General features: G+C 35.3%; 1 protein-coding gene across 1 annotated transcript in view; it reads left to right on the forward strand.

The window, feature by feature from the left end:
• Positions 1–2,800: 2,800 nt before the first annotated feature.
• The window catches only part of LOC149410340 (PHAF1 protein CG7083), a 35,241-nt gene continuing 10,668 nt past the window's right edge, over positions 2,801–27,373 (forward strand). Inside the window, exons 1-9 of the mRNA XM_089648759.1 lie at positions 2,801–3,246; positions 11,611–11,693; positions 17,445–17,572; positions 17,758–17,917; positions 18,735–18,833; positions 20,738–20,885; positions 21,265–21,476; positions 25,594–25,718; positions 27,164–27,365. Coding sequence (XP_089504885.1) covers positions 3,183–3,246; positions 11,611–11,693; positions 17,445–17,572; positions 17,758–17,917; positions 18,735–18,833; positions 20,738–20,885; positions 21,265–21,476; positions 25,594–25,718; positions 27,164–27,365 — 1,221 coding nt within the window. The 5' untranslated portion in view covers positions 2,801–3,182. The remainder of the gene's footprint in view (positions 3,247–11,610; positions 11,694–17,444; positions 17,573–17,757; positions 17,918–18,734; positions 18,834–20,737; positions 20,886–21,264; positions 21,477–25,593; positions 25,719–27,163; positions 27,366–27,373) is intronic.

Genomic DNA, 27,373 nt, shown 5'->3' on the forward strand with positions numbered 1-27,373 from the left:
AGAAATAGGATATGGGTCACACGTCACACCTTATATATCCATATAATAATGCATGTTTAAAAATTAAATTTACAATAACTGTTTTTAAGATATGCAACACATGGTAATGTAAAGGGTAAGTAAAAAAATATAGGGAGCGCTAAATGGGGTGGTCGAAATAAGTTTGAGAACCTGTGTCCTAGAACATCCATTGAAGGATGAAATCTAGGAAAAAAAACTACTTACCTACTCCCGCTTTGTACACGCCGTAAAAAAAAACATTTTCTGTCATAATTACTATTTCTTGGAAATACTTTGAAAACATAATTTTCTAAAGAGAAAGTGATGATAAACGCGCTACAAATGTATTGATGTAAATATTCAATGAAAAACCAGTCGATTCATCGGTCATTGTTGAATCATTCATTTGTGTGATCCATTACTCACTACCACGAGATTATTAGTCTTACTTGTACTTGTACCTAATTCTGACAATCTGAAATCTATTACGCCATTATCTTCACAAAAATAAACAATTAAAAATGTAAATGCAAAACGTTTTTTTCTTTCCCGAAAGGAATTCATTAATCATCAACGTTGCGAAAATTTATTGCAATCACTAAAAAGATTTTAAATTTTTGATAACTACTAGTGACATCTATGTTATTTTTAGTAAATTAAATTGAAATGAAAACGTTATTAGTGCCATCTTGCGGAATCGTGCGATAAACTATTATTCAAATCTTTTCACTACCGTGTTATTTTCAAAGATGAACAAAAAACGCATTACTTCATTCTGTTGGTGATATAAACACACCCACGATATTCGCAACTAACAAATTCTTTAGCAGAAAAACAATTTGTAAACAGCTAAATAAAAGTAAACAACACTCATTTCCATAAATTTAATTATTTACATAATCATGACGTCCGAGAAAAAAGTATAAACAATTTATATATCTGTTCGCTTTTTCATATAAGTATGAGAGGGACAGAATATGATTTCAGCAGACATGTTTTTAATGGAACGAAGCAGTATTTTGCGCAAGCGCAGTTATTTAGCTAGCAGTAGCGGCGATAGATGAAACGAAATTTATTTTACTATTAGTTTTAATAATAAATAACATTTGGATGATTTGTACAGCGCCGTTTTCGCGAAAAATCACCTCAGGTGAGCTGTAAAAATATGCGATTTATTTATAAATCTTATTATAAACCATAAACTAGACAAACTATTATTTATTTATGTATTTATTTATTCATTTTCGGGAAATCGACAGTTTACATTTAATCAGTTTGTACATAAGAATTGTATAGCCAAAATAAAACCAATTATGGATTTCCTCCTTGTGACTTTAACTGAGACAGCATAATATGGAATAAGTTATTTAAATTTGTGAGAGAGGAATATGAATTAAAAAAATTATGCAAAACAAAATTATATAAAACGAAAAATTTACAAAACAATACATTTATAGCCACGGAGAGAGGTTGTAGATATAAATCAAATCATAATAGAGATATAAACAATAGAGACATAAACATTATTAAACTCAAGTCAGAGCATTGAATTTTTTGGTGTAAGTCTAAATGACTTTCAAAAAGCGATACGTATTGTGTAATTTTTTCACAACTTAATCGTTATTGATGCTCTGACTTGTAGTTATTTTCTATATGTACTTTTTCTATTTTACATTGTCTTTGCCCTTCACATACATGTACTCTCCATTCAATGTCATCTTTGTTTTCTTATTCGTGTCAATATTATGGTTTTAATGGACATATTTTCCGTAAATTAATAAATAAATAAATTATTCACAAACCATCAAAGAAATAATTTTTTATGGACCTTTTGTATTTGGTAAGTTCGAAACTGAAAATATCAACCTTAGATAAAACGCTATTGTAATATTGCATAGTTTGTCAATAGGCAAGAATTCTGCTTAGAATTCGTTTTGCTTTAATCAAAAATGAAAAGGACAAAAGAGCGTGTTGAACGCGCAGGTACTTTGAATGGAATCTTGTTTGGCGACTCTGGGCATTGAATATTATTGTTAACAACTATATACAGGAATAGGTCATCCTTATAACATGTTCTGGTGACTAACAAATTGCATCCACCGGTTTGTCCATAAATAAACCACTCACTGTTCGTCGATCACTAATACAAACTATACGAACAATCCATTGGCCAACGAACGTGGTTCTAAATATTTAAAAAAATGGTGACCCGAAATTTAGACGAAAAATTTATCTCTGATATATGCTAATCTCAATTTTTTGGTTTTATGAGAGAACACAACAGCAAAATGGAATTTTTAACAATTGTTTTTTATTATGATTAGGAAACACAATTGCACTGGCATATTCAATTTGGAAAACAAAGTGGAGAGGAGCATGAAATGGTACAGAGGAAAGTTAGGAAGTATCCCTATTTCGAAAAGATCTTCCCGTGAGTAGAAAATTAGTTTATTTCTAACCTCAAAGAAAACTTGTAAAACACACATTTTGTGAAACAAGCATTAAACATATTGACAAACTCACAAACAATGAATTTTTCGCAGTAAAGAACTACGTTTTAAATGTTTTGAGATATTAATAAAAATATCTCTAACTATTACCTATTCATCACATGAGTTTTTAATTTTCTGTGATTTGATTATAATTTATAAATGAGTAAATGAGAATGATGCCACAAAGAAAATTTTACAATTATTGAAGAAGTTATTAATAAGTTGTTATTCCAAGATAAGGTCTCTAAATTGTTATTCTCTAAATCAGACATAAAATCATAGAAAAAAATGCCTAAAGTGAGGTTAGTAACAAGAGTTGTTAAAAGCAAAAATCGTTGTCACAACTTATCAAAAACCACTTCTTTCCGATCAGACGAGTTGTTTATTTATGCGATTTCTTGTCCAAGTAAATTATTTGTGAAATCTGTGTTTCATTGTTTGTATAATTTTTGTAACGCCATAGAAAAATCCATATCGAATAATATCACATGTCTCGCGTATTGCATAGTTCCGCACGGCACTGAATTCACAATCAGCTGTTTAATGACAGTTCTTCTGACAAATACAAAATGGTTGAAAACTGAAGTTGCCAAACAAAGAAAGTGCGTCCCATCGCTGTGAAAAGACTCAAATATCTCTCCAATCGTGAAATTAGTGTTAATAACCATCTAGCAATAGGAAATAGTGAAAATGCTGGACCTCGAGGTGGTTCCGGAGCGGTCCCTTGGCTGTGATCAATGGGAATTCGTGCTCGGTAAGAAATGTCTCCCTACTCTCGCTGTGTTTACAATCGTCGAGGTTTTTGCGTTGTAATTTTAACATCGAAAATTACGCAATGCGTGCTTATATTGTACAATGATGATTTCCGCGCTTTGGCGCTGGTATTTTAAAACATCTACCGTCATGTCCTCGGCGGTCTCAACATTGCTAATATTTATTTTTTCGATTTTCGCAACAGTCTGGCCTTTGTTCAATACGTCGATTTCGATAAAGAGTTTTTTGTTTTTATATTTTCACTTCGTTCATTTGCACAGATATCCAGCTGCACCTCGGTTGCATTGTTCCACCGTCACTTCCCAAGGTCGCACCTAGATAAATAAATTATGCTATTATAGCTTGCACAAGGTTTTTAACAAGGTTTAGACATCTGATGTTTCATGATTCCCTGGTACTAATTTGTCAAAAAAAACCCTTTGCGAAGCTTATTCATAAACAAAATAAATTCTAGGCGTCTCTTAATTTTTTATGTTTCCCTGATAATTTTAATCAAAAATTACAATAAAATCAGTCTATTTTGATTTTACAAAAATTAAAATTGAAATTAAATTCAAAATTTCATCATCAAGATAATATGTTGACATAACTTTGTTTTTCTGGCTCATTCAACAGGAATTCGTTAAATAACTCTTAGCCGTACATATTTATTAATAAAACCTTGCGAAATATGGTGATATTGTTTCTGTCATTAATAAAAATAGATATTTAATTGAGATTTTCCATCCAGGCAGATATGCCAAATTCCATTACAACCACATGTTTGAAATAATAATTCAAATCATTTAACTAACTGTTTAGTTATGTATACTTATGTAAAAATATATTCTATGCAAAAATGGGTGCAAAATAATAAATGTTATGATCTAAAAACGTCTGCAACTAAAAATTGATTAGTTCGTAATGTAAAGTGAATGACCTTTGGGTGAACAGAACACAATAGACACTGTCTAGTCTATGCTTATAAATATACTGAGTGTGAACTTGACTTGTCAATTGACAGATGGGGTTATTTTTTATTACTTTGTATGAATCAATAATGATAATAATTGCATTTATATTGAAAAAGTTTATTTAAATTTAGTGCTGTTATGACTGAATTTCGTCAGTATATTTTCACCAGCCATAATGTGGTATTTTCAAGGCTTGCTCCAATTTAAGGAGATTGGAATGATGTTACTCCGTCTTTTATCAATTTATAACCAGAATTTCTTTCATATTTTAACTTATTTTCTTCTGTTAATTTTTCTTGTCGTGATAAGTACACAGGACTACCTGTGCAGGTACTATTGTAGCAGTTTGCTCCGGGCGCTGTCCTGCAAGGAGTCAAGGTGCTGATAATACCTGTAGCGACACACTACTTTTAGTAAGCTAGCCTGGAGACTTGCAGCTTATACGGCCCGCTCAAATTGCAACCTGGATGTTGTGCTGGTGGTGATCTTCCAATATTCCTCTAGGCTGATGCTCGACGCCGTGCAAGGGTGGAGATGTAACACCTAATACAGCGCCATTTAGGTTTTTTCTAGCGCCAGGTGACCGGACACCCAATATTATGACTGTGTGGTTGCCCCATTGGAAGCGACGCATAGGTAGACGAAGGAAAAAGAGGATAGACCGTGTGGATAGAATTGGAACGGGAAAGAAAGGATTGTTGACTGGGGGCGAATGGCGAGGGACCACAGCCAGTGGAGAGATAATAATACCCTTTCCTTTTATTGTATAAACGTTGACCACCTAACCTAACCCAACATGTAAGAAACTTTAGTTTTGAAAAGTTCTTGTAAATGAAATTAAGCTTCAAACGCTTTTAAGATAGTCATGTTAAAAATAATAATAATTTATTAGAGAGTGACCAATGAGTTATTCATTGCTGGAATCTGCATAAACTGCACAAGTTTTTTAGTTGCAGTTCAACTTTCTATCTACATAAATAATAATGTAAATGTTCGTTTGTTCAAAATCTTAAATCTCTGAAAGCTCTTCACCTTGCTTTGAAATTTTCACACAGCGTTTCATTCCAATACGCGTGTTTTTTTGTATCTATAGTATGGTAACCGGATCACATCTTTAAGAAGTTATATAAAGTCATGGAAAGTTATGAAACAAAAACTTTATTAACTGGGTTATGTAGGTTAGGTTAAAAAAAATTTTTTTTCATCGTTTCTAATGACTTTATATCACTTTTTAAAAGTGTGTTGAATTGTCACTGTGTTGAGTTATCATGGAACCCTATAGTATATAGATGTCACCTGCCATCTGTTGGACAAACATGCTTTTTTAAAAAACAGCGCCATCTGTTGGACGTAAAAGCAACATGCGCTATTGTTTCTCTATCTGCGCAGACAGACACGGGTACAGCTAGTAAGTACATATTTTTTGTGCTGGCTTCATTCGAATACAAAGTTTTTATTTTTAAAGAAATAAATAGTATTACAAAAAACTTGATTTACTATTGTAATATGGATACGGAGTTATTAAAAATACTTCTATTAGAGTAATACACCATTTATCAGGATAGTTAGAATTTTTTTAATACAAAAATTGATATAACATTGAAAGAGTTCAAAGTTGAACCACAACATGTTCAGTCAGTTTGACTACAAATAGTCTAGCCTATCACCGCACTTCGTTTGGTCTTTTTGACGAGAGGAATGACTGAACGTAGGTCTTGAAGAGACCCGTGTTCTAGGAGGGGGGAAAATCGTTCCACATCCGAGCTGTTGAACTCAAGAACTAGTCGTAGAAACGAACCATTCTTGTGTGACAAATGTCAACCGTGTTGGTGATAATCTGGCTTGTAAATAGCACAGACCATCAGGGAATATTTTAATTCCCTATGAAAAAAATGGATTGATCATTGAATTCACTCTGCAGGAGAAGTAACACTTATAAACCAGCCACCAAAATACATATAAACAGAAAGACTCACAAGAAAATACCACTCGCAATTAGTTCCACTCCTTGATCTTCAAATTACGCACTGCCACATTATTGTGACAAAAATATTTCAATCATTTTAGTCTTAAATAGACCTCTTTTGACAAATGATACAATCCGGATGAATCCAACTGATCAATGCAAAGGTGACTGGAATTCGTCATCACTCACCTGCAGAGCAAAATCTATCCAAAACTGACCAGAGATGTCTCCTTCGTCCATTATTTTTAATTTATATTTTAAAAATGAATTCACACTAATTTTAAATCGACTGCTTCTCCACGTGTACATATATGGGGATCACGTTTGGCGTGTTTCCCGACTATTTACCGGGGGATCAATGATTCCTTTAGATTATGAAAAGATTTTTTTCTTTTATACTTTTATTTCATTTTTAAATCTTTAGCATTTCTTTAAGTATTCAATATCATCAATTTTGTGTACACATGTGAAATGTTAAATAAAATAATCATTTAGATATCACTAGAGAAAGAAAACTTATCTTGAAGTAAATAAACATAATATTACGTATGATAAACTAAACATGTTTTTGTAGTGACGATATTACTGTTATCAATGGGATGGATATTATTATTGTTTTATTTCCCACGGTAAAGATTAAGTCAATATCGTCTACCTGCTTCGGATAAGACTGATCATAAATATAATATGTGATGATTGTTTGCCTAACTTTCCTTTTTTTAATAATACAGTGGAACCTTCCATAACGAGCATGATTCGTTCCAGAATCTTGCTTGTTAAGCGAAACAACTTTTCCCATATAAATCAATGTGAAATGCAATAGTGCATTCCATGCCAAAAAACACTCAATTTTATTTTTATTTTTAATGTTCATTCAAATAAAATTACAAACTTATAAATTTCTAAAGAGATATTTAGATTCTTTTATTATTTATTAATTTATGACAAATAATTCATTCTTTTTTACTAGAAAGCTGTCTAGAGACATTTGTTTTTGCCGACGCTTCAAAATTTGGTGAAAATGTGACACAGCATTATCATTGAATAAATTTGTAGAACTCATAGCCAGCTCTTTATTTGGTGATGTTTCTCAATGTACGATGCAACAGTTTCCCATTTCTCTTATTGCGCCATAAGATTGTTGCTCTGTTACTTCCTCCTCCCCCACTAACAGACTTTCCTCCATAACTTCTTGCTGTGAAACACAATGCAACTCCATCATCAGCTTTTTAGTGGTCAGCTCTTGACTGTGCTCTTACACAAGCTCATCAATATCGTCATTATCCTCCTCCAGTTCCATGGTATTGGCCAAAGACACAATCTCGTTGACTCTTGGATCTCTTGGACTCCACATGTACTGTTTCAAACCACTCAAAATCACATTAGACAATGCTCTTTGGCCAAAGCTTCTTCCAGCAGAAGTGGGGATCCTCTTGGTAAGACCCCTTCCCATGTCTTGTCAATCATCTTGAGGCAAGTAATGATGTGAAAGTGATCTTTCCAAAACTCTCTGAGAGTTGAGTTGAGTGAGAGACTCGTTCCTTCGGTCACCTCAAAACAACACTTTTAGTGGAGAGTTAAAGTTAGAAATAACCTGCTTGTCCATGGGCTGAAGTAACGGAGTCTTCTTGCATCTATCATAGCATCTATCTTTTTAATTTTATCCTTGTTCTTGAGGATAGTGCAAATCGTTGATGTCGACCGATTGAAGGTGCTTGCTAGATCAGCCACGCTCACACCTCTTTCTCGCTTTTCAATGCTTTTACGTTTCATTTCTACAGTAACTTTTATTCTCTTATGGTTGTCTTCTTTGGCATTTTCTTCAGGGACATTTTTGCAAGGTTTATTAAACTTTTCACGAAAAAAATTACAAATAATGTCTGAACACAAGTTTGGAAAGATGTGTGATCACATGCAACACTAACGTGCTATAGGAACGAGTGCTAACCAGAGACTGACGCACTGCCGCCGAAGTCCAGGCTCACAGGTGAGTGATGTGAAGATGGAACTTGCCATTTGTGCGTCACTCGTTAAGGGAACATTTTTTTCATCATCTGTTTTGCTCGTTATACAAATTACTCGTTATAGGAGGTGCTAGTTATTGAGTGGTGCTCGAGGTTCCACTGTATGACGATTGTTTGCTAAGCTTTCCCTTTGTTTATAATATTATTTATTTTACAGTTAATATAAACACTTCATAAATAAGGTGTGTGTATATGTAATCTATATAAATCAAAGGCAATGTCCGTATGTGTGTGCCCTATATACTCAAAAATTACTGGACCGATTTTGGTGAAAATTCCAAATTTAGTTCTTATTAGTGCTAGAAGTGTTTAGAGGGTGGTTTTAAATCGAGGAAGACTTAACACATTATCTCTTCACTGGGACAAGATACGCAGTCGAATTAAAGTACCATCTTCACATCACTCACCTGTGAGCCTGGACTTTGGCGCCTGTGCGTCAGTCTCTGGTTAGCACTCGTTCCTCTAGCACGTTAGTGTTGCATGTGATCACAAACAAATCACAAATAAACTTCTCAAAACAATACACATTTTCCTAAACATAAGAAACATATATAAAATAAAACAATTGAAAACAATATATTTTGCACTCTGCCAATCAATAATAGAATATGGAATTATTGCTTGGGGAGGAGCAACAAACTCGGCTATCAATTACATAGAAACCGCACAGAAAACGATCTTAAAGGTAATACTAAAAAAACATAGACTGACTGATACAGACCAAATATTCAACAGCTGTGACTTACTAGATATACGCCAATTATACGTTAAAACACTACTAAACTACATTTTTGACAAAAAAAATAAATTTCAACATACACAAAATAACACTAACAGACCAGTTAGACAAGCGTACAAAGAAAACATAAAAACTCCGACAGTAAATTCAAGCTTTGGACAAAGACACTACCAATACCATGCTATAAAAGCTTTCAACATTGTAAAAATTGAAATTAAAATTGAGGAAAATAAATATAAATTCACACACAAAATTACAAAATGGATTAAAGAACAAAAAAGACAATTATTTTTATAAGCAATAATTGTTCGCCTGAAACACTCATCCACATTGAAAAAATCTCCTGATAAAAAATACATGACGCCAACGGGACGTTGGCGTCATGTATTTTTTATCAGGAGATTTTTTCAATGTGGATGAGTGTTTCAGGCGAACAATTATTGCTTATAAAAATAATTGTTATCCTTTGTGCTATGCATAAATAAAATCTTGTCTTTAAAACATTAATTTATCAAAAAAAATAATAATTAAAAAAGACAATATTACCAAAATGTCATAGAATAAAATAAAAATAAAACCTACACGTAACACACAAAACCAATATAAACACACATCACTCACAAACACACAAGATTATACACGGTGTCCGGAAACTCGTAGTACAAGCGGGAAACTGGAGAATCTACACCACATGGGGAACCCAAAAAAACATAAAGTTTTTTGATTTGAGCATTTTCAAAAAAAAAAAAAAACCAAAAAAAAATATTTTTCGGCTATTTTAGGGTCAAAGTTTTTTCTGGTGTTTAGGGTTGAATAACAGATGTTTTAACCCTGCAGAGCAGAAATATTTTATGATTACACCGGGTTAAATGAAGGGTGATTTCAAAATAATGCTTCAAATCCGAGTTTCTTCATTTGTTTTACTTTCAAATAGTTTTAATTAGTTGGGTACTTTGATCTTCAGTAATAATTTATAAGAATTTGATTAAAAAAAAAAAAAAATAATAAAAAAAAATCAACTTCAAACTCGATTTACTCGATAACGAAAGCTCAAATAAAAAAAATATATACTACAAAATCGACTCCAAATGTGATGTAGATTCACCAGTTTCCCGCTTGTACTACGAGTTTCCGGACACCCTGTATATTAAATGTATTATTTTCTCTTTAAATGTATTATGTAGATTATATTTTCATATTATAAAATGAAGGCCTCAGCACGGGCAAGCCACCCAGTGAGGCCAACATTACTGGAAAACTTTGAAATGTAAAAAAATATTGTACCAAATAAAAAAAAATAAAAAAAGTCACGTGGAACGAGGAAGTACATGATAGAAGAAGTCAAGGGCGCCCGTGGAAGACATGGCACGATCATGTAAAACAAATACTTTTAAAAAGCAAGCTTTTTCAATTCACAACCTCAATATTTGTAACTACCTACCTGAATAAAGTTTGAAAAAATAATTGTCATTGCGATAGTGACCTTTTCTTGCACAAATTGTATAATTCCTTATTTGAAATAAAATACATGGTGTTTATAATTGATTTATTAAATAAGAGAAAATTAGAAACATACTTTTTCGAGATCAGTTGTTCACAGATCTAACTCAGTTAAGATGGGTTGTTTCACAGAATTTGAACAATTCATCAAATTTCAATGTTCATTTTCGTGTTCTGTGAAAGTCCTATCATTATAGACTTGAAAAAATCTTTCACAAAACTTAAAAATTAACTTTGAAATTTGAAGAATTGTTCAAATTCTCTGAAACAACCCGTCCTTAATAATAAGTATGTTCATTATTCAACCGCCATTTCATCGTAAAGTATTATTTCATCGAATATTATTTTTACCTTTGGGCGATTTGCACTCAAATGGTATTAGCCGTGTTTGAAGAACAAATCTTTATATGTAGTTCTTTTCAAATTCACTGAAGAAGAATAATTGTTTAGCTATGTCATTAACCACTCAGAACATTAGAACGTCAAAAGACGTAAATATGATAATAGCGGTCAAGACATTAGAACGTCTTTTCACGTAAACGCGCGAGATTTTACAAAAATCGATTTATTTCCATCACTAGTATACGGATTGCCATGATTTAAAAAACAGAGTATCGATAATCAATAACGCTACGCGTCTGTATTCAAGAATATCTATGGAACGTAGAGTTGCATTATCTAAGCCGATTGAATCTGTCATCTTGTTCGTTCATAATTTATTGTGTTTCTAAATAATTTATTAAAAATATTTTAGTTTGGACGGTTAATATTTTGAGGTGACTAATAGTTTTTAGTTATATTTCTTCAATATATAAAGTGTTATTTCTTTATGATACTCAGAAAAAAGTACATTTTTCAAGGCTTTGAAATAATTGTAAGCGATTTTTACATATTTTTGACGTTTTCATAAAATGTATATTTAGAAACGCAAATATTTACGTATAACAACACAATGCGATAGTGGATTTCATAATCTTTCCAAAACATTTTTTAGAATGAGGCTACGTTTCCCAAAACGTGAGTTATGAAGCTTTTAGCAAAACTCGTAAATAACACAAAAATTATCACGTTTTGACAGTTCTCAAAGGAACACATAGTAGATAAAAGTCTTTGTCTGAGAGGTTAATTGACTTGTCATAAATATTTTGTTTGTACGTTTCAGGAATGCACTTCTCCCAGTCTGTGGCCATCATCCAGTCGCAGGTGGGGGTCATTCGAGGGGTGCAGGTTCTCTACAGCGATGTGGTTAGTATTTCATTTCAAAATATGTATATTTTTTTATTACATAACAAATTTAAGGTTAAAAGATAATTCACAATTTTTTTCTTAGGCCCAGATGTTATGCGAAAATTCAAATGTAACAATTTCATTAAAGGCCCTTTGTTTTTTTGACATTTGAAAGGTCCCCGTTAAACCATCCTATCCAAAGTTATTTTGACTGAATATTCATGTTCAAGATGGCTATCATTTATAACATAAAAAACTTACAACTGACATTTAGGTTGTAGATATCTCCATCTCACCGCGGTCGTGTCCGAAAATCCCTTTAAAATAAATTTTGCATGATACATACTAAGCATACGCCAGACATGATTGTTGTTGTGTTCACACAAACAGGACTCCAACTCGTCTTGGAAGGAGTTTTATAAATAATAGGTTCTTTAATGTTAATCAGGGATTTATTAATACTCCGCGTATTATATTGGTGACTCGATAGTCCACCTAACTAGAAGCTTGCTAATTGGAATCTGGGGCAGTGAGATTCTCTGAGAGCCTTTGCACTGGCCCTGGCGACTACTGGCCACTGACTCCATCTTGCGGACTTCCACGCAAACTCTATGCACTGCCATCTGTGCGTGCATCTACAAAGCTTCCTAACAATAGTGTTTACCTCCTTTGTCTGTATAGCAAAGAGAGAGAAAGGAGATAGCTTGGGGACAAAACTTGATGTGACCCACGCTAGGTACATACAGGAGCTTCTCATTTGGACGTTAGATGGCACTGGAACTCGCTATTACTGTACAAATATGCACGAATATTAAAAATAAATTAATAATTGGGTAGTTTGTCAAATCCTTTTGCGAGGTATTGACCAAAAGACCTTTGTAGACGAGCTGCCACTGGTAAAAATGAACATTTTGTCGAGAGGCCTAAAATATAGTGGCCTTCTTAGATAGCCACCCTTTACTTTCTTAGTGCGTTTTTAGGTGCGTTTCTGCTTTCTATCAATTCGTAATAAGCTGATAAACTTATCAACATGATAGTTTTCCTCTTCTGCTGATCACAATTTGTTCAAAAGCTGAAACGGACTTAGAATCGGCATTCAACGGGAACCTTCAAACTGTCAATTAACAAAAAGGCGTTGAATGGACACGTGAGTTTCTACAAAAGAACCGGGCCTTAGTCCTCCCCACTAGAAGTTCATGTCCTGAGGCGGACTAGGTTTTGTTCAAACACTGTTTGTTTCAGATCCTATGACATTTTTTCGAAATGTTGAGTCAATCCTCTTCTTTGATTTCTTTAAGCCGGGTTTTCATTTAATTTTTAAATTATTTGCATTATCTGTTTTATTTGTTGTTCTTGGAATTGAATTATAGAGCTTATTGAAGAGGTATCTGTAGTTACTTTGTCCAAAAGAAGCTTTAAATTTGGGTATACATATTCATAATGTCATTCTGGTTAGCTTAAAAGCTAATCAGAAGTTAGGTCTGGTTAAAATGTTTAAATAAAACATTTTTAGAATGGGTTCTTTCATAGAATTTGAAAAATTCATCAAATTTCAAAGTTTATTTTCAAGTTTTGTGAAGGTTCTTTTCAAGTTCTGTTATTATATCATTATTGGCCGGTTGTTTCACAAAACTGAAATAATAAAAGAACTTTATAATAACTTAAAATCGGGGACCCCGGAGGAAGATACAACACAATAACTGAATCAAATTCTTGATTCACGTCTTGTCAAAGGCCATTATAACAGAAGATTATGTTCGTGAATGAAGCAAGGAATGTGGGTCAAGTCACTTTTGAATCAAATCTTTCATTAAATAACTGTTGACAAAATAACAGAAATCTCTAACAAGGACTTAAAAATGTTGGGTTTATAACTAGGTTATCTAGAAATATCAACAATATTAAGTGTATTAAACTGTTATATTTTGCCTTTGTTAGAAGTCAAATTCAGTTCAATTATCTCATCTGGAACCCGCATTACAATATTCATGTACAAGCTATTGAAAGAATACTAAATTAATTCTTACGCTTTCTAAATTTTAAAATGGGTATTCCAGCAATTTTGTTGAACTACAACACTCTTTTAAATGATCTGATAATGTTAAAACTGTTGATCGGAAAGATTTTCACTGACTTGGTATTTCTATATAAAGTTTTAAATAATGCATTTGATAGTCCAGAATTCCTTGCCTTGATAAGCTTTCGAATTCCACTACGTAATACTAAGAGTCGGGATTTATTTCATAGCAAAAATTCTGGGACTAACTACAATATGTACCCCACATTGCTCAGAACAAAGGTGGAAAATATCAATCTCCAATTTATCACTAAATAAATTCAAATGATTATTTCTGGGGCAGATCAGTTATTATTGTAGAAGAAATTATAAAATAGAACATATGCAAAAGAATAAAAGCTTTCATTAATATTTATTTATGAGGCATGTTATCATAACCTTCATGTAACTGAATTTAAAAAAAAATTTAAAAATGTATATTTTTTACTATTCCTGTGGAAAAGCTCTTAAAAAGGGTGTTATGAATAAAAATAATTTTAAAAAGACTTTATTGTGTGGCAGTTAATCTCTTTGCTTACCCCTGCATTAGTTAGTTAGAAAGTTAGAATGATATATTTTTTTAAATGCTATTCAAAAATAATTATTTTTATTGTTATAAAGTAGCATGAATAACAAGAATGAAAGAGTGATTGAACATTGAACATGACGTATATGTATATTTGTGACACATTTAGTGCGACAGTTTAATGTACGCAGCTGACCATATTGTGAGTTATGTCTCTAGGGTGACCATTCATTATGTACACACATTCTCTATACCGTATAAATACTATTCAGTAGAGTCAGATGTCCTCTCTGTGGGGAAACAGCGTGATGTTTAGCTATGTTTTTGTCACTCCATTAAACACTCGGCGAATTTCTCATTTCTCGTGAGTGAAACCTTACGACAATTATTTAATGTAACATTAAGACCGAGTTGTTTGGTGGTCTGTCCTCTCTGTGGGGAAACAGCGTGATGGTTAGTTAGTTAGTTTTGTTTTTGTCAGTCCACTAAACACTTGGCGAATTTCTCGCGAGTGAAAATATTTTCAATTAAACATTTAATATTCATTCCAAGCTACGTTCTTTTGAAGTTTCAAATGAAAACAACAACTTGATCCTTACATTAATTTATTGACGCAACAAGTTTCTTCGGCTCAAATTTTGTCTTGCCACAAACCCTTTGTTTATCATCAACATTAAATTTGTACATCATTGTAAAAAAACATTGGCAAAAGCTCTTAAAAGCTATTTCCTCGGCAGTTTTATTAATAACTGACACATTCTTTCTTTGGAACTCCAAAATAACTTATTCGTTTATTTATTTTTAATGTATTATGTTGTCTTTCCCGAAATGTGTTTTGTAAACTCACTGGGAATAATACTATAATAATAAATAATATCTATACATAATAATAAATAAATTTCTTTGTTATGCTAACTCTTGACGTGACTCTTCGCAAGTATTTGTCTTTCTGCGCATAATATACAGGGTGTATCGGCAAGTACCCGACAAACTTTAACCAGCTATTCCTCAGCACATTTGGAGTAAAAATGTTATGGGCGGTTTGCTGTCCGGTAAAATTTTTTTTCCATTCAAAACAAAAAATAAATAAAAAATCCACACTCCGTCACTGTCATTTGTATTGTTTCTCGCGTTCAACAGCTGTTATTAGCAAGTGTGTCAAAAAGTGTCCTCACTCTTTCGTACACACTAAATAATAATAGTTAAAAATGAGACGAATGGTGCCGTGCCATTTCGTTGTGATTGTAAAAGCGCGCCAACGTAGGTACGTACGTACATTATTCAACGAAACTCGAACAAAATATTGCCAGATGGGTTTTCAAACTTTGACAAAGGATAAAACATTGGTGACATGTGGTGAAAATATGATTAATAAATTTTTTATTAAAAAAAAATGTTTCCGGACAGCAAAGTGCCCATAACATTTTTTACTCCAAATGTGCTAAGGAATAGCTGGTTAAAGTTTGTCGGGTACGTGCCGATACACCCTGTATATCATCCCAATACTCTTTCTTTCATCTGTCCATTGCTTATTAATTTTCTTTCTTAAATTTTAGTAAACAAACAAAAAAATATAAATATAACATGGTCACCCCAACATTCCAACTGATAGGTTTGTATTTTTTAGTACATATAATAATTTTATCTACAAAATAAGGATTAGTATTTTATTGACCTTCTAAGTAATAATAATATTCTAAATAAATATTTAGTTTTGCCTTTCACTAGTTTGATGATTACGCTGCTAATTTGACTATGCATTTTTAATTTGCTTATTTATTAAATTAGTAATTGAAAAGGTCATAGGCCCATCTTTGTGCTATCGCTCATATTCACTTATTCGCTACAGCCCATTCTCTTTAACTCTGTTAACATTTCGATGCTTGGTGCCTCTGTTCACGGCACTTGATACGTCTTTGCAAGACAAAAACTATTATGACGTCCGTGTATAGGGCACAGCCGCTTATAACCCAACAACCGGGTTAGTAAAGTTCATTTCAATAATTCCGTGTAGGTGTTAAATAGGGCTAGCGGTCAACTGCGAAGTTCTGATTCCAACTCTGATGTATGGCAGTGGGGCTTGAAACTGACAGAAGAAGGATGAAAGAAAATTGATTTATGTGTTTTAGATGAGATCCCTAATCTATCTGATTTGAAAATGTGTGCGTCTAATCAGGTCCGGCCCTAAGCCAAAAGGCAAACGAGTAAAATTTTGGCACCCCTTGTCAAAACTAGTAATCGCCTTGGTAGGTGTTATGAAGCTTTGTAGATGCACGCACAGATGGCAGTGCATAGAGCTTGCGGGGAAGTCCGCAAGATGGAGCCAGTGGCCAGTTGTCGCTAGGGCCAGTGAGAAGGCTCTCAGAGAATCTCACTGTGGCAGATTCCAATTAGCAAGCTTCTAGTTAGGTCGACTATCGAGTCGCCATTATAATATGTGGAGTATTAATAAATCCCTGATTAATAGAAAAGAACTATTGCATTATTAAACTCCTTCCAAGACGAGTTGGAGTCCTGTTTGTGCGAACACAACAGTAGGTCAATAATATTTGCATGGTTTGTATTTTTAATATTTAAGGGCGATATGTTAGGTGTTAGATATCATCAGCGACTTGGCGCTTTGGCAATTCGGCGCCCGGAGCAGACTGCTCCAATTGCACCTGCGTACGGCCGGCCCTGCATCTAATCTTGTATGCATCTAATGCTGTCAATCTAATCTTTTATATATCTCATTTTGTGTCAGTCTAATCTTGTATGCATCTAATGCTGTCAATCTAATCATTTATATATCTCATTTTTTGTCAATCTAATCTTGTATGCATCTAATGCTGTCAATCTAATCTTTTAAATATCATTTTATGTCAATCTAATCTTTTATATATCTCATTTTGTGTCTATCTAATCTTGTATGTACATATCTACTGCTGTGTCAGTGTAACTTTTTACTTTATTTTTTATATATATAAACACTCGATATCCGTGCTAACGTATTGCCCATTTCACTATGTGTGAATTGCCTGTGTTGAGATGGAAATTTACGGGGATGGTCGTTCAGATTGGTTTATAGTATATAAAAGACAAGCAGATGACAATTTACAAAACAAACATAAACAAATTTGTATTTACATATCTAGTGCTGCGTCAATCTAATCTTGTATGTATCTAACGCTGCGTCAATCTGCTCCAGGATCCTCTGGCCGTGGACCTGGTGATCAACATGCCCCTGGATGGAATCCGACTGATCTTCGATCCTGTGGCGCAACGTCTCAAGATCATAGAAATATACAACATGAAACTGGTCAAGCTCAAATACTGGTAAGTACAGCTTCTTCTTATTATTATTCTGGTGCCCTCTCCTATCGAAAGTTGGCTATCATCTTGACATTGGAGGGGACCCACCCTTTCAATAATCCGCCTCTTTCACTAATTGTACACTTGCCCAGTTTTTGGGGTGGCGGATTAGTGAGAGATTACTATATAACTGTGTTGTAACATTCCAGTGGCGCTTGGTTCAACGCCCCCGAGGTGCCCCCGTCCATCGAGCAAGTGGAGCACTCCTTCGGAGCCACCCACCCTGGCCTGTACGACTCGCAGCGCCAGCTCTTCGCCCTCAACTTCCGGGGGCTCTCCTTCTACTTCCCCATAGATAGCAAATTTGAGGTGAGTCCCTTCTTTCTTCCACGTTTTGATGCTCAAAGACGTACTATTTTTACTCTATTTTTATCGACTTCATAAAACACATGTCATGTGACAAAAGAGAATGTACATATCCAAGCACAAAAGTGTTTTATGCTTTACCTATATATGAGAGAATATACTTAATATACATTCCAGTATCAATCTTTGTTCTTAACAGGAATGCTCAATTGTTCTTGAACAGGAATGCTCGATTTCAACACCTTTAATATTTTTAGGCAAGCATTATTTAAAGAAATCTCTGGAACTCTACTTAATTCACTTATATTGAAAGAGGTTAACTTATTTGTGCCTAACATGTATACTCTTGGGAGATCCCATGCACTTTCTTATACTCTGAAAGCGAGGACTTCTGTCTATCAGAACACGCCAATCAACAGAGCGATTTAACTGCTTAACGGTTCTACATTGTCCATCGACATTTTCAACGTCACTTACAGACAGTTCAGCAACTAACTTTTGACTTATGTCACAAAATAGTAAAACTGCCCCCACAACCTTTTATGGGGGCATTCATGTACCTCAAATTTCTAATCTTCTCTGTAATATATAGGCGCATAACCGTTTTACGGAGAACTTGAATATATAAGTGCCCGTATATGTTAAGCCGCTAGATAGATAGATTGCGTAGAGGAAGTTTGGAGGACGGGAAGGACGGTGAATGACAAAGAACTGCAGCCAGTGGAGAGAATTTGTGGAGGAGGCTGGATCAATATTATGAAGGTTATGTTACAAAGATGATACTAAGATCCTGCTCTTATAATTGTATGGTATTTTTCAGCCTGGCTATGCCCATGGGCTAGGCTCCCTGCAGTTCCCTAATGGTGCCTCTCCTGTGGTGGCTAGAACCACGGTGTACCATGGCGCTCACCACTCTCAGGTAATCAACTAATTCTAACATTCTATATTTATAATATTCCTTACATAGGCCTTGATATAGGATCTCCGTTGTATATATATATCGTCGCTGTGAAATCAAACCGGCATATCTGCAAAATGCTTGTTTTTCACCAGAGCGCTTAGATTTCGCATATGATATTTTCCTTTTTACGTCCGTTTGGTTCACCTCAATGCCACCTTATGAATGAATAAAATTTAGACGAATACTGCTTATTGAAGTAGTAGTTGCAAATAAATCGAAAATTGCTTAAATTAAGAGTAAAATGCAGATATGCCAGTATGGCTTTAAAATCAGTGTAATATTTGCATTTGTGTCACAGTGGCTTCTTCTTTTGGAACCTGTTTAAGGTATAAAAAAAGACAATGTTGTCAATGAAAAAATAATTTATTGCTTCACAATTTTTTTATAAACAATTAACATAATACTGCTCTTTCCTTTGCTGGTAACTTCAAAGTTTCCCAATCGTTTATGGAAATCTGAATTGACGGTATTATCCCGGCGGTAACTAACTTTAGGATACCATTTTTCTTCTTCTCATCAATAGTCTCTTGGAATAAGCGTGCATCAGAACAGGATTCACGCTCCCATTGCCCCGTTTATTCCTTTTCTTCGCCTCCTCCCAGGCATGTGATCCGTAGGAGGTTTTGAAGTAAAAGTTGCCGTCGTAAATGAGACAAACATCACACTGATCTTTCTTCAGTGTGAAAGTTTGTATGACTTGAAAAAACCTCTGTACTGGTAGTAGCTGATTCCTGCAAGGTTTGACTCCTTTCTTTCTGTTATATTAGATAATCTCTGTGATCGGCGATAGATTTTCCACCATCGATATACTCCCAAGAACTTTGAGATCTGTAGTAATGACTAGGAACACTTGCGTTTACAGTTGTGGCAAGGAGGCTTCATGCTTCGTTGGTTCACTCTTCCACGGGTTTTAGACTCGTATTCCTCACCGCAGTTTCGCATCTTTCAGTTTGCTAAAGTTTTTTTTTTAAATTTGCCTATTATAATTTATTTTTTTAACCGGGAGAAATTTTACCCGGGTCAGACATTTTGGCATATATCCCGGTTTGTTTTAGTTGAGGCTGCTATAAACGCTTTTGTTAAGTGCAAACCGGATTATCTGCCAATAAGTCATACAATAAGTCATATTTGGTAGTAATAAAAATGTACTATTGTGAGATAATCCAGTTTTACTTACATGATGGACGCATTTCCCCCTTGAAAGTTTTGAAGCAACTGGCGTATTGCGGAATAGGTCTGTCTTCTGCTAAAAAAAATGGCGATTCACGCGTAAATGCATACCGGCCCAACGCCATCTGACAGATTTTTATTCAACTATACGACATGCCGGTTCGACATAAAAATAGAAGGGAAAAAAAGAAATTTTTTGACACCAATAACTCAAAATCTCCATTTTTGCATATATGCCGGTTTGATTTCACAGCGACGATATGTTGTTAAAATGACTTACTTTGTATGTATTTGTGGACGTATTAAGTTGTTTGACTGGTATTATGGGCCATCAAACCGTTTCGCGCTTCCTTCTCCTTTTAGAGCCAACATTTCAAATGACCTTGCTGTGTCCATCGTTAGGTCCAATGAAGCATGTACAGATATATATATACTGAAAGACTGGATGGACACCAAAAGACTAGATGAACACCGAAAGATTTGATGGACACTAAAAGACTGGATGGACACCGAAAGACTGGATAGACACTGAAAGACTGGATGGACAATGAAATACTTGATGGATGCTGAAAGACTATATGTACAAGACATTGCCTCAAGAAGAGGGAGAAAGCAATACCTGAAAGTCAAACATCGTAATTCCATTGGCCGTGAGAATATTATATCATAATTTTTTAAATTTCCTCTTGCAGACCAGTAACAGTGGAGGACCTGTAATTGGTCCTGCGACCCCCGAGCTGCCCCTTAGCTGCTATCAGAGCCATCTCTACCTGTCCCGCTGCGACGTGCTCAGGGACAGACAGCAGACCAAAGGGCTAAGGCTGCACCTCTACACTGAAGGTAACCTAACCTAACCTTCCTTTACTTGATACCAACCAGTAACATCAGAGACCCTTTAGTGACCTCGAGCTGTCCCTCAGCTGTAACCAGTATCAGATTTAGCTTTTCGAATTCTTTGGCACATACAAATGAAACTCCGGGATGAACAAACAACTGTAGACTTTTATCATGATAATTATAATTGTAGTTGGTGGTACAGCTAGTTCTAGTTAGCAGACGGTTGGAATAATTTTGAGCTCTTGATCTTGAAAAGCATTGGTATTTATAAAACTCTAAATATCTGTCTTACCGGCAGTTTTACATTACCGCTACAAGTGCCATCTGTGATGGGCACCTCTAACTGTAATCTAAGTTATCACACTTTCTACGATGGTTCCAGGTTCGGGTCGCAGTCTGGAGCCGACCCGCCTGCAGCTGTGCCGCTCCGTGCAGTTTGGTCAGCGTCCGCAGCAGGTGGCGCGGGCTCTGGGAGCCCCCGCGCGGGTTTTCTACAAGGCCGAGGACAAGATGCGCATTCACAGCCCGCACGCGCACCGCCCCCGTCACTCAAACCACTCGGATTACTTTTTCAACTACTTCACACTGGGCCTGGTCAGTATATTATCATGTAAATATAAATATTATCAAGAATTCTTGTGGGGGGGGGTCCATGACAAAACAGAACAATGAAGATAAATGATAAAAAGTGCAGAAAAAACATCAAACCTAACCTAATCTAACTCAACCTTACCTATGAATGTCTAGAAGCAATAACTCGTTGGATGTCTTCAAACAAGCTGAAGCTAAATCTATCTAAGACTGAGTTTCTCTGGGCGGCCACAAACAAAGGTCAACATTTCATAGACGATTCACCTATTTCCTTCTATTTCCGGCAGTGATATCATCCCAAAAACAACAGTCAAACTTCTTGGTGTCAATTTAGATTCAGACTTTTCATTTAAAAGTCAAATAAATAGGACTGTAAGCACCGGTTATTTTCACCCAAGACAACTCAAGTCTGTCCGAAGAAATCTTCCTACAGAAGCAACAAAACTACTTATCAACTCTTACATAGTCTCACGTCTCGATTACTGCAACGGCATTTATGCCAGCCTTCCAAAATATCAAATTGACAAACTTCAATCAGTGTTTAATACAGCAGCACGGCTCATAACCGGGGTTTCAAAATATTCACACATTTCTCAACACCTTCGTAACCTTCACTGGCTCAAGTGCCCTGAAAGAATCCAGTACAAACTGTGCTGGATGGTGTTTAAATCCATCAATGAAATGGCCCCACCCTACATCTCTGATCTATGCGTCCCGGAAAATACTGGTCTGAGGCAGTCAACTCTTAGATCAGCAACATCATCAGCTGTAGGCAGACTGATAGAACCTAAGCTCAAGCCAAATACTAAGTTTGGTGATCGCGCTTTCGGAGTATCTGGGCCAAAAACTTGGAATAAACTCCCTCCGGAACTAAGATCCATAACAAGTCCAACAGAATTCAGGTCTCAAATAAAAACATACCTTTTTAAGGTGTCATACCCTTAAATTAAATATACCATTCCTGAGAGAAAGTCCAGTTATATCCAATTATGTATGTCCTAAATCCTGTATCTAAATTTTGCTAATAAACAATTAGATAATGTTAATTAAGTGTTAATCTCAAGTGCCCTATCAGGTAAGTATTGTACTGTATATTATCTCCATATATAGTTAGTAATAACATAGATAATTGTTGAAATGTATTATATATTTGTACAGTGAGGTGATTTTGCACAAAAATGGCGCTATAAAAATCATCCAAATATTATTATTATTATTTTATAATGCTCAGTTTTTTCACTGTTCTGTTTTATCTGGCTACCCACTGATGTCAGAAGAGATAAACACAACCTTATTGCATAATCTGTTTATCATTTTGACGAACTGGAGGCAAACCACGTAACAATCTTTTGAGTATTTTTTTAATATACTACGAAATCATTGAAATTACCAAACCCTGCGCAGAAAAGCAAAGTTTAAGGTAACGTTTTGCAGCGCAGTCCATTGTGGTACTTTTCTGCGCAGGATCTGAATGTTTGTTTAACCTGACCGTTAGGCCTTCACTAATCATTTATATGTTTGTTTACCACGGTGACTAAATTATAAAACATTTGTAAATCTCCGTTGACACTCAAATTTTTTTTATAAAACACCTTTTGCATTCAATCCTGAGAAACACTTCGTTGCAAATAGAGGATTCGATGCATGGAACAAACTTCCACAACTTGTCATCGATTCTACTAATATAAACCGATTTAAAGCTGGATTGCATTCTTATTTGGAGAGAAAAAATGATTAACTTAATTAAGATTAATTAATGGACTACTTATTCGTAAGTAGATTCAATTTTGGCTGACTAAAATAGTGGTACATACTACAATTACAGAGAGATTTAAAGAACATTATCACAGAGATCATAGTTTTTTTTTTTTTTTTTTTTTTTTTTTTACAGTATTACCGCACAAGAGTCCCAACTGCTCCCGTCTGGAGCCAGTGAGACTATGGCATCCCCAATTGGGGTATGTTGTGAGGCTGAGGGTATTGGGGAGGGGAGGGAGATGGGGAAGAGGAAGGTGGGGAAGTACCTGGCTATTCAGATCTGGTCACCAAACACGGCTAAAGCCATTTCAAGCAACGTTTCAATTCTGAATGGTGGTCTTACACCAGGGCGATACTGAGAGTATCTTCCACTCTGGAACGTGCCGCAAATATACTATATATTATTTTAAATGAATTAATTGTGAAATAACACAAATTAATCAAATAAAATTTATTTGCGCACGCCGGGTTCGAACCCGCGACCTTCGGATCTGTAGTCGAAAGCGTATACCACTAGACCACGCCGGCCGGCCGTAGTGTGTCTATATGTATGGTCATTAGTCACTTAGACATTTTTACTAACCGGGGGGTAAATCAGGACAAACTAGTTGTGATGAACGACAAACTAATAAATATTCAAATACTAACGAGGAATGCTTTTGTTGAGAAATGCATTTGGGAATGAATGCATTTATTCACAGATGTTAAATGGTTTTATGAAAGGATTCCGCAAGTCGATGATTCCGTGCTGAATTAATTTTTAATGAATTTATCTTTTTTTATGAATTCATCTTTTATTATGCACGCACCAATCCAAATAGTTTATTTTGTAGACTTGATCGTAAGTATAAAGCAATACCTATAAACACAAATCAATTTTATTATATCACCTACAAATAACTTTTAATTTATTACCGCTATGCCCACTCAACCACTGACCGGTCAGTGGTTGAGTGGGCATAGCGCTTGGGTCTCACCCGAGCGTCGCGTGTTCGATTCCTCGGCTGGCTAAGTCCTCCATCACAACACAAGCAACATTTTCGGCTTTCTGTGGTGGTAGTAGGAGATTTTCAAATATTGTTGGGTTATTCGTAACCCGGGAATGTTTGTCTTTCTTTTTTAAAAAAAAAAAAAAAAAAATATTATTTTTTTTTTTCAAAATTACAATAAATTAATTCTTTTAGATTAATTAGATAATGCTTTAGGAAGGTACATTATTTTTATTTTAAAACTTATTCACTGGCTGAAGTCCCCGGCGTTGCAGGGATTTACACATGCTTTTTCGAAATCAGTTGTAGACAGTAATTTTCCTCTTATTTTAAACGTCAAATGTGCAAAATTTCATCAAGAAGTGTTGAGAAAGGTGAGGGTTTTTTTTCGAAATTTTACAAAGACAGATTGAAGGTCAAATGTGCAAAATTTTAAAATCAAATTCTCGCCGCTCGCCTGTCACAGACACTCTTCTTTATATAAATATGTATACAGGGTGTATCGGCAAGTACCCGACAAACTTTAACCAGCTATTCCTCAGCACATTTGGAGTAAAAAATGTTATGGGCGCTTTGCTGTCCGGTAACATTTAAGGAATAGGAAACAATTAAGGAATAGCTGGTTAAAGTTTGTCGGGTACGTGCCGATACACCCTGTATACCTACAGACACAAATTATTATTTAAACAAACACATTTTTTGATCAGTATAAGTTCTGTTGAGTACTGACAGGAGTTTCGCCTTTCAAAGGTATTGTCAACCTCTCATAATGAGTTGTTTGATACAATGCTGGAATGAATAAATAAATATACTTCTGGAATGCTTTAAGTTGTTCGTACCGAACAACTACAGCCAGGGACGGCACCATGATCTGCTATGTATCCCACGTGGCAGAACGGACGTACTGGCTCGGCATAGCATGACACGAGGTATGGCGCTGTTAAACAACGCCTCCAAGACTATCGATATTTTTAATAGTAGCCTTGAAGAATTCAAGAGGCATGTCAATGCCAAAAATCAATATTTATAACTTGTTATTTCTATTCTTTTTTCTTTCATTGTTTCGTATCATCTATATGTAGTTAATGTTACATGTGTATTGTAAATGGACACACAGTCTGTAATACACAAAAAAAAAAAATGCTGAAAAAAAGAAGAAAAAATTAATTTTAGCTGACTAAAATAGTGATACACAATGCAAGTTGCCTGTAGACTGTCGGATTCATATGACAAATCACTGAAAGGAATGTGCCCATGCCACCTCTATCTCTTACTTACTCTGTGCGTTTATCATGTTAAATTGTGCTGTCCTTTTGAGGTAATTAGACTACGCTGTGTTAATGATGCCTCGATGACATGCATTGTGATTACAGGACGTCCTGTTTGACGCGCGCACACAGCGAGTGAAGAAGCTGGTGCTGCACACCAACTACCCTGGACACTACAACTTCAACATGTACCACCGCTGTGAGTTCAATCTGGCCATCCCGCCTGAGAGGTAATAATCCATTTTTAAGAGGAAGAAAAAAATAGGAAAAAGGCCTGATTTTTTATGATCTTTATTTTTTTTATACAATAAAACTCTCTTAAGAAGTTTTACAAGGGATTGGACAAAAATAAACTACACGGCTACAGAAACGTCAATACTTTTGTATTTTTTCAATCGTAGCAAATATGACTGTTGGAAAAAGTTCATTTCAGGTTCATGTTGTGAAATTAGTTTCGGTTTGTGATGGTTTTACTGCCCATGGTTTTAAAGCCTCTTAAAAGGGATACAGACAATAATGACCAAGTTATAAATTTTATGTTTTTCGGAAAAAGGAGACATTTTCAGGTATATTTCTCTACTAGTTTTCGTTTGTAATGGATTCACCGTTGAACTTTAAAACTTCTTAGGCAGGAAGCAGTTTTAGTTAATTCTTATGTGGGGAAAATTCTTATCGTGTTTTTCGCAGTTTTTTGTATGGAATATCGAGGGACCGAAAAGTAAAACATCTTAAGTGGGAACTTCTTAAATGAGTTTCACTGTAATACACTCCGTTAGATATCCACTCTGTTTTGGTAAAACCCTTCAAGTGGGAACATCTTAAATGAGTTTCATTGTAGTACACTGCGTTATATATCCACTGTGTTTTGGTAATACACTGCGTTACATATCTACTGTATTTTGGTAAAACCTTTGGTGGTTTCATGTTATAGAATGGTAAAGTAATTTTTGATGATTAGGGCATTTTTAATACTAAAAACTAGGAAGTTCAAAATCTCCTACTTACGAACCCCTTTTCTTTTATGGTTTTATTGTACTGTGGAAAATGAAGTTCTTTAGAAAATGATCATAATGAGCCCAAACTTCGTAAAATAAAATAAAACACACTTTTTGGCTATGTTTTTTTCTTGCATAAATCAAAACACGCGGCTGGTGTTCAGCGGGAATTTAATCCTTATCGCCATCTACATAAGGAGTGTTATTGTTAGTGGTCCGATTCCAAATGTTCGATGATTCCAAATGGAAGATGCTCTGAGGAACTAGCGTCATTGATCCCTTCGGCACCGGTGCGTAGTCGGGATACACGCCAAACGCGCGCCCAACATTTGTACACGGTTGACATTTGTCACATGAGAACGGGTCGCTTCTACGATTCGTTCTTAGGTTCAACAGCTCGGCTGTGGAACGAACTGCCGGCCTCTGTGTTTCCTCCCTCCTACAACATGGGACTCTTCAAGACCCATGTTCACTCCTTCCTCTCCACAAAAAGACCCTCCACACAGCATCCCCAAAGATGACATAGGTCCTAAGGGAAATTATTTTCTTCAGGGCCTCCTGTGTGGAGTTAATATAAAAAAAAGAAAACTTCTTAAGTGGGAACTTCTTAAATGAGTTTCACTGTAATACACTGCGTTCTGCACTCTATATAATAATGTAATATATTGATGTGTTATTAGGTCACAGCTGGCATCTGATAAGCTGGTGGATGTGAGCCCGCCGCCCGCGGTGGCCGTGTCCGCCTACTCTCGCTGGGAGCAGGTGGCGGCGGCCCTGAGGCCCTCGCAGCGCCCCGTGGTTCTCAACAGGGCCTCCTCCACCAACACAACCAACCCCTTTGGGTCCACCTTTTGCTATGGGTATCAGGACATCATCTTTGAGGTAAGCTA

Source organism: Hesperophylax consimilis, chromosome 28, assembly GCF_061612785.1.
Source record: "Hesperophylax consimilis isolate HC1 chromosome 28, BYU_Hcon_1.0, whole genome shotgun sequence".
NCBI lineage: Eukaryota > Metazoa > Arthropoda > Insecta > Trichoptera > Limnephilidae > Hesperophylax > Hesperophylax consimilis.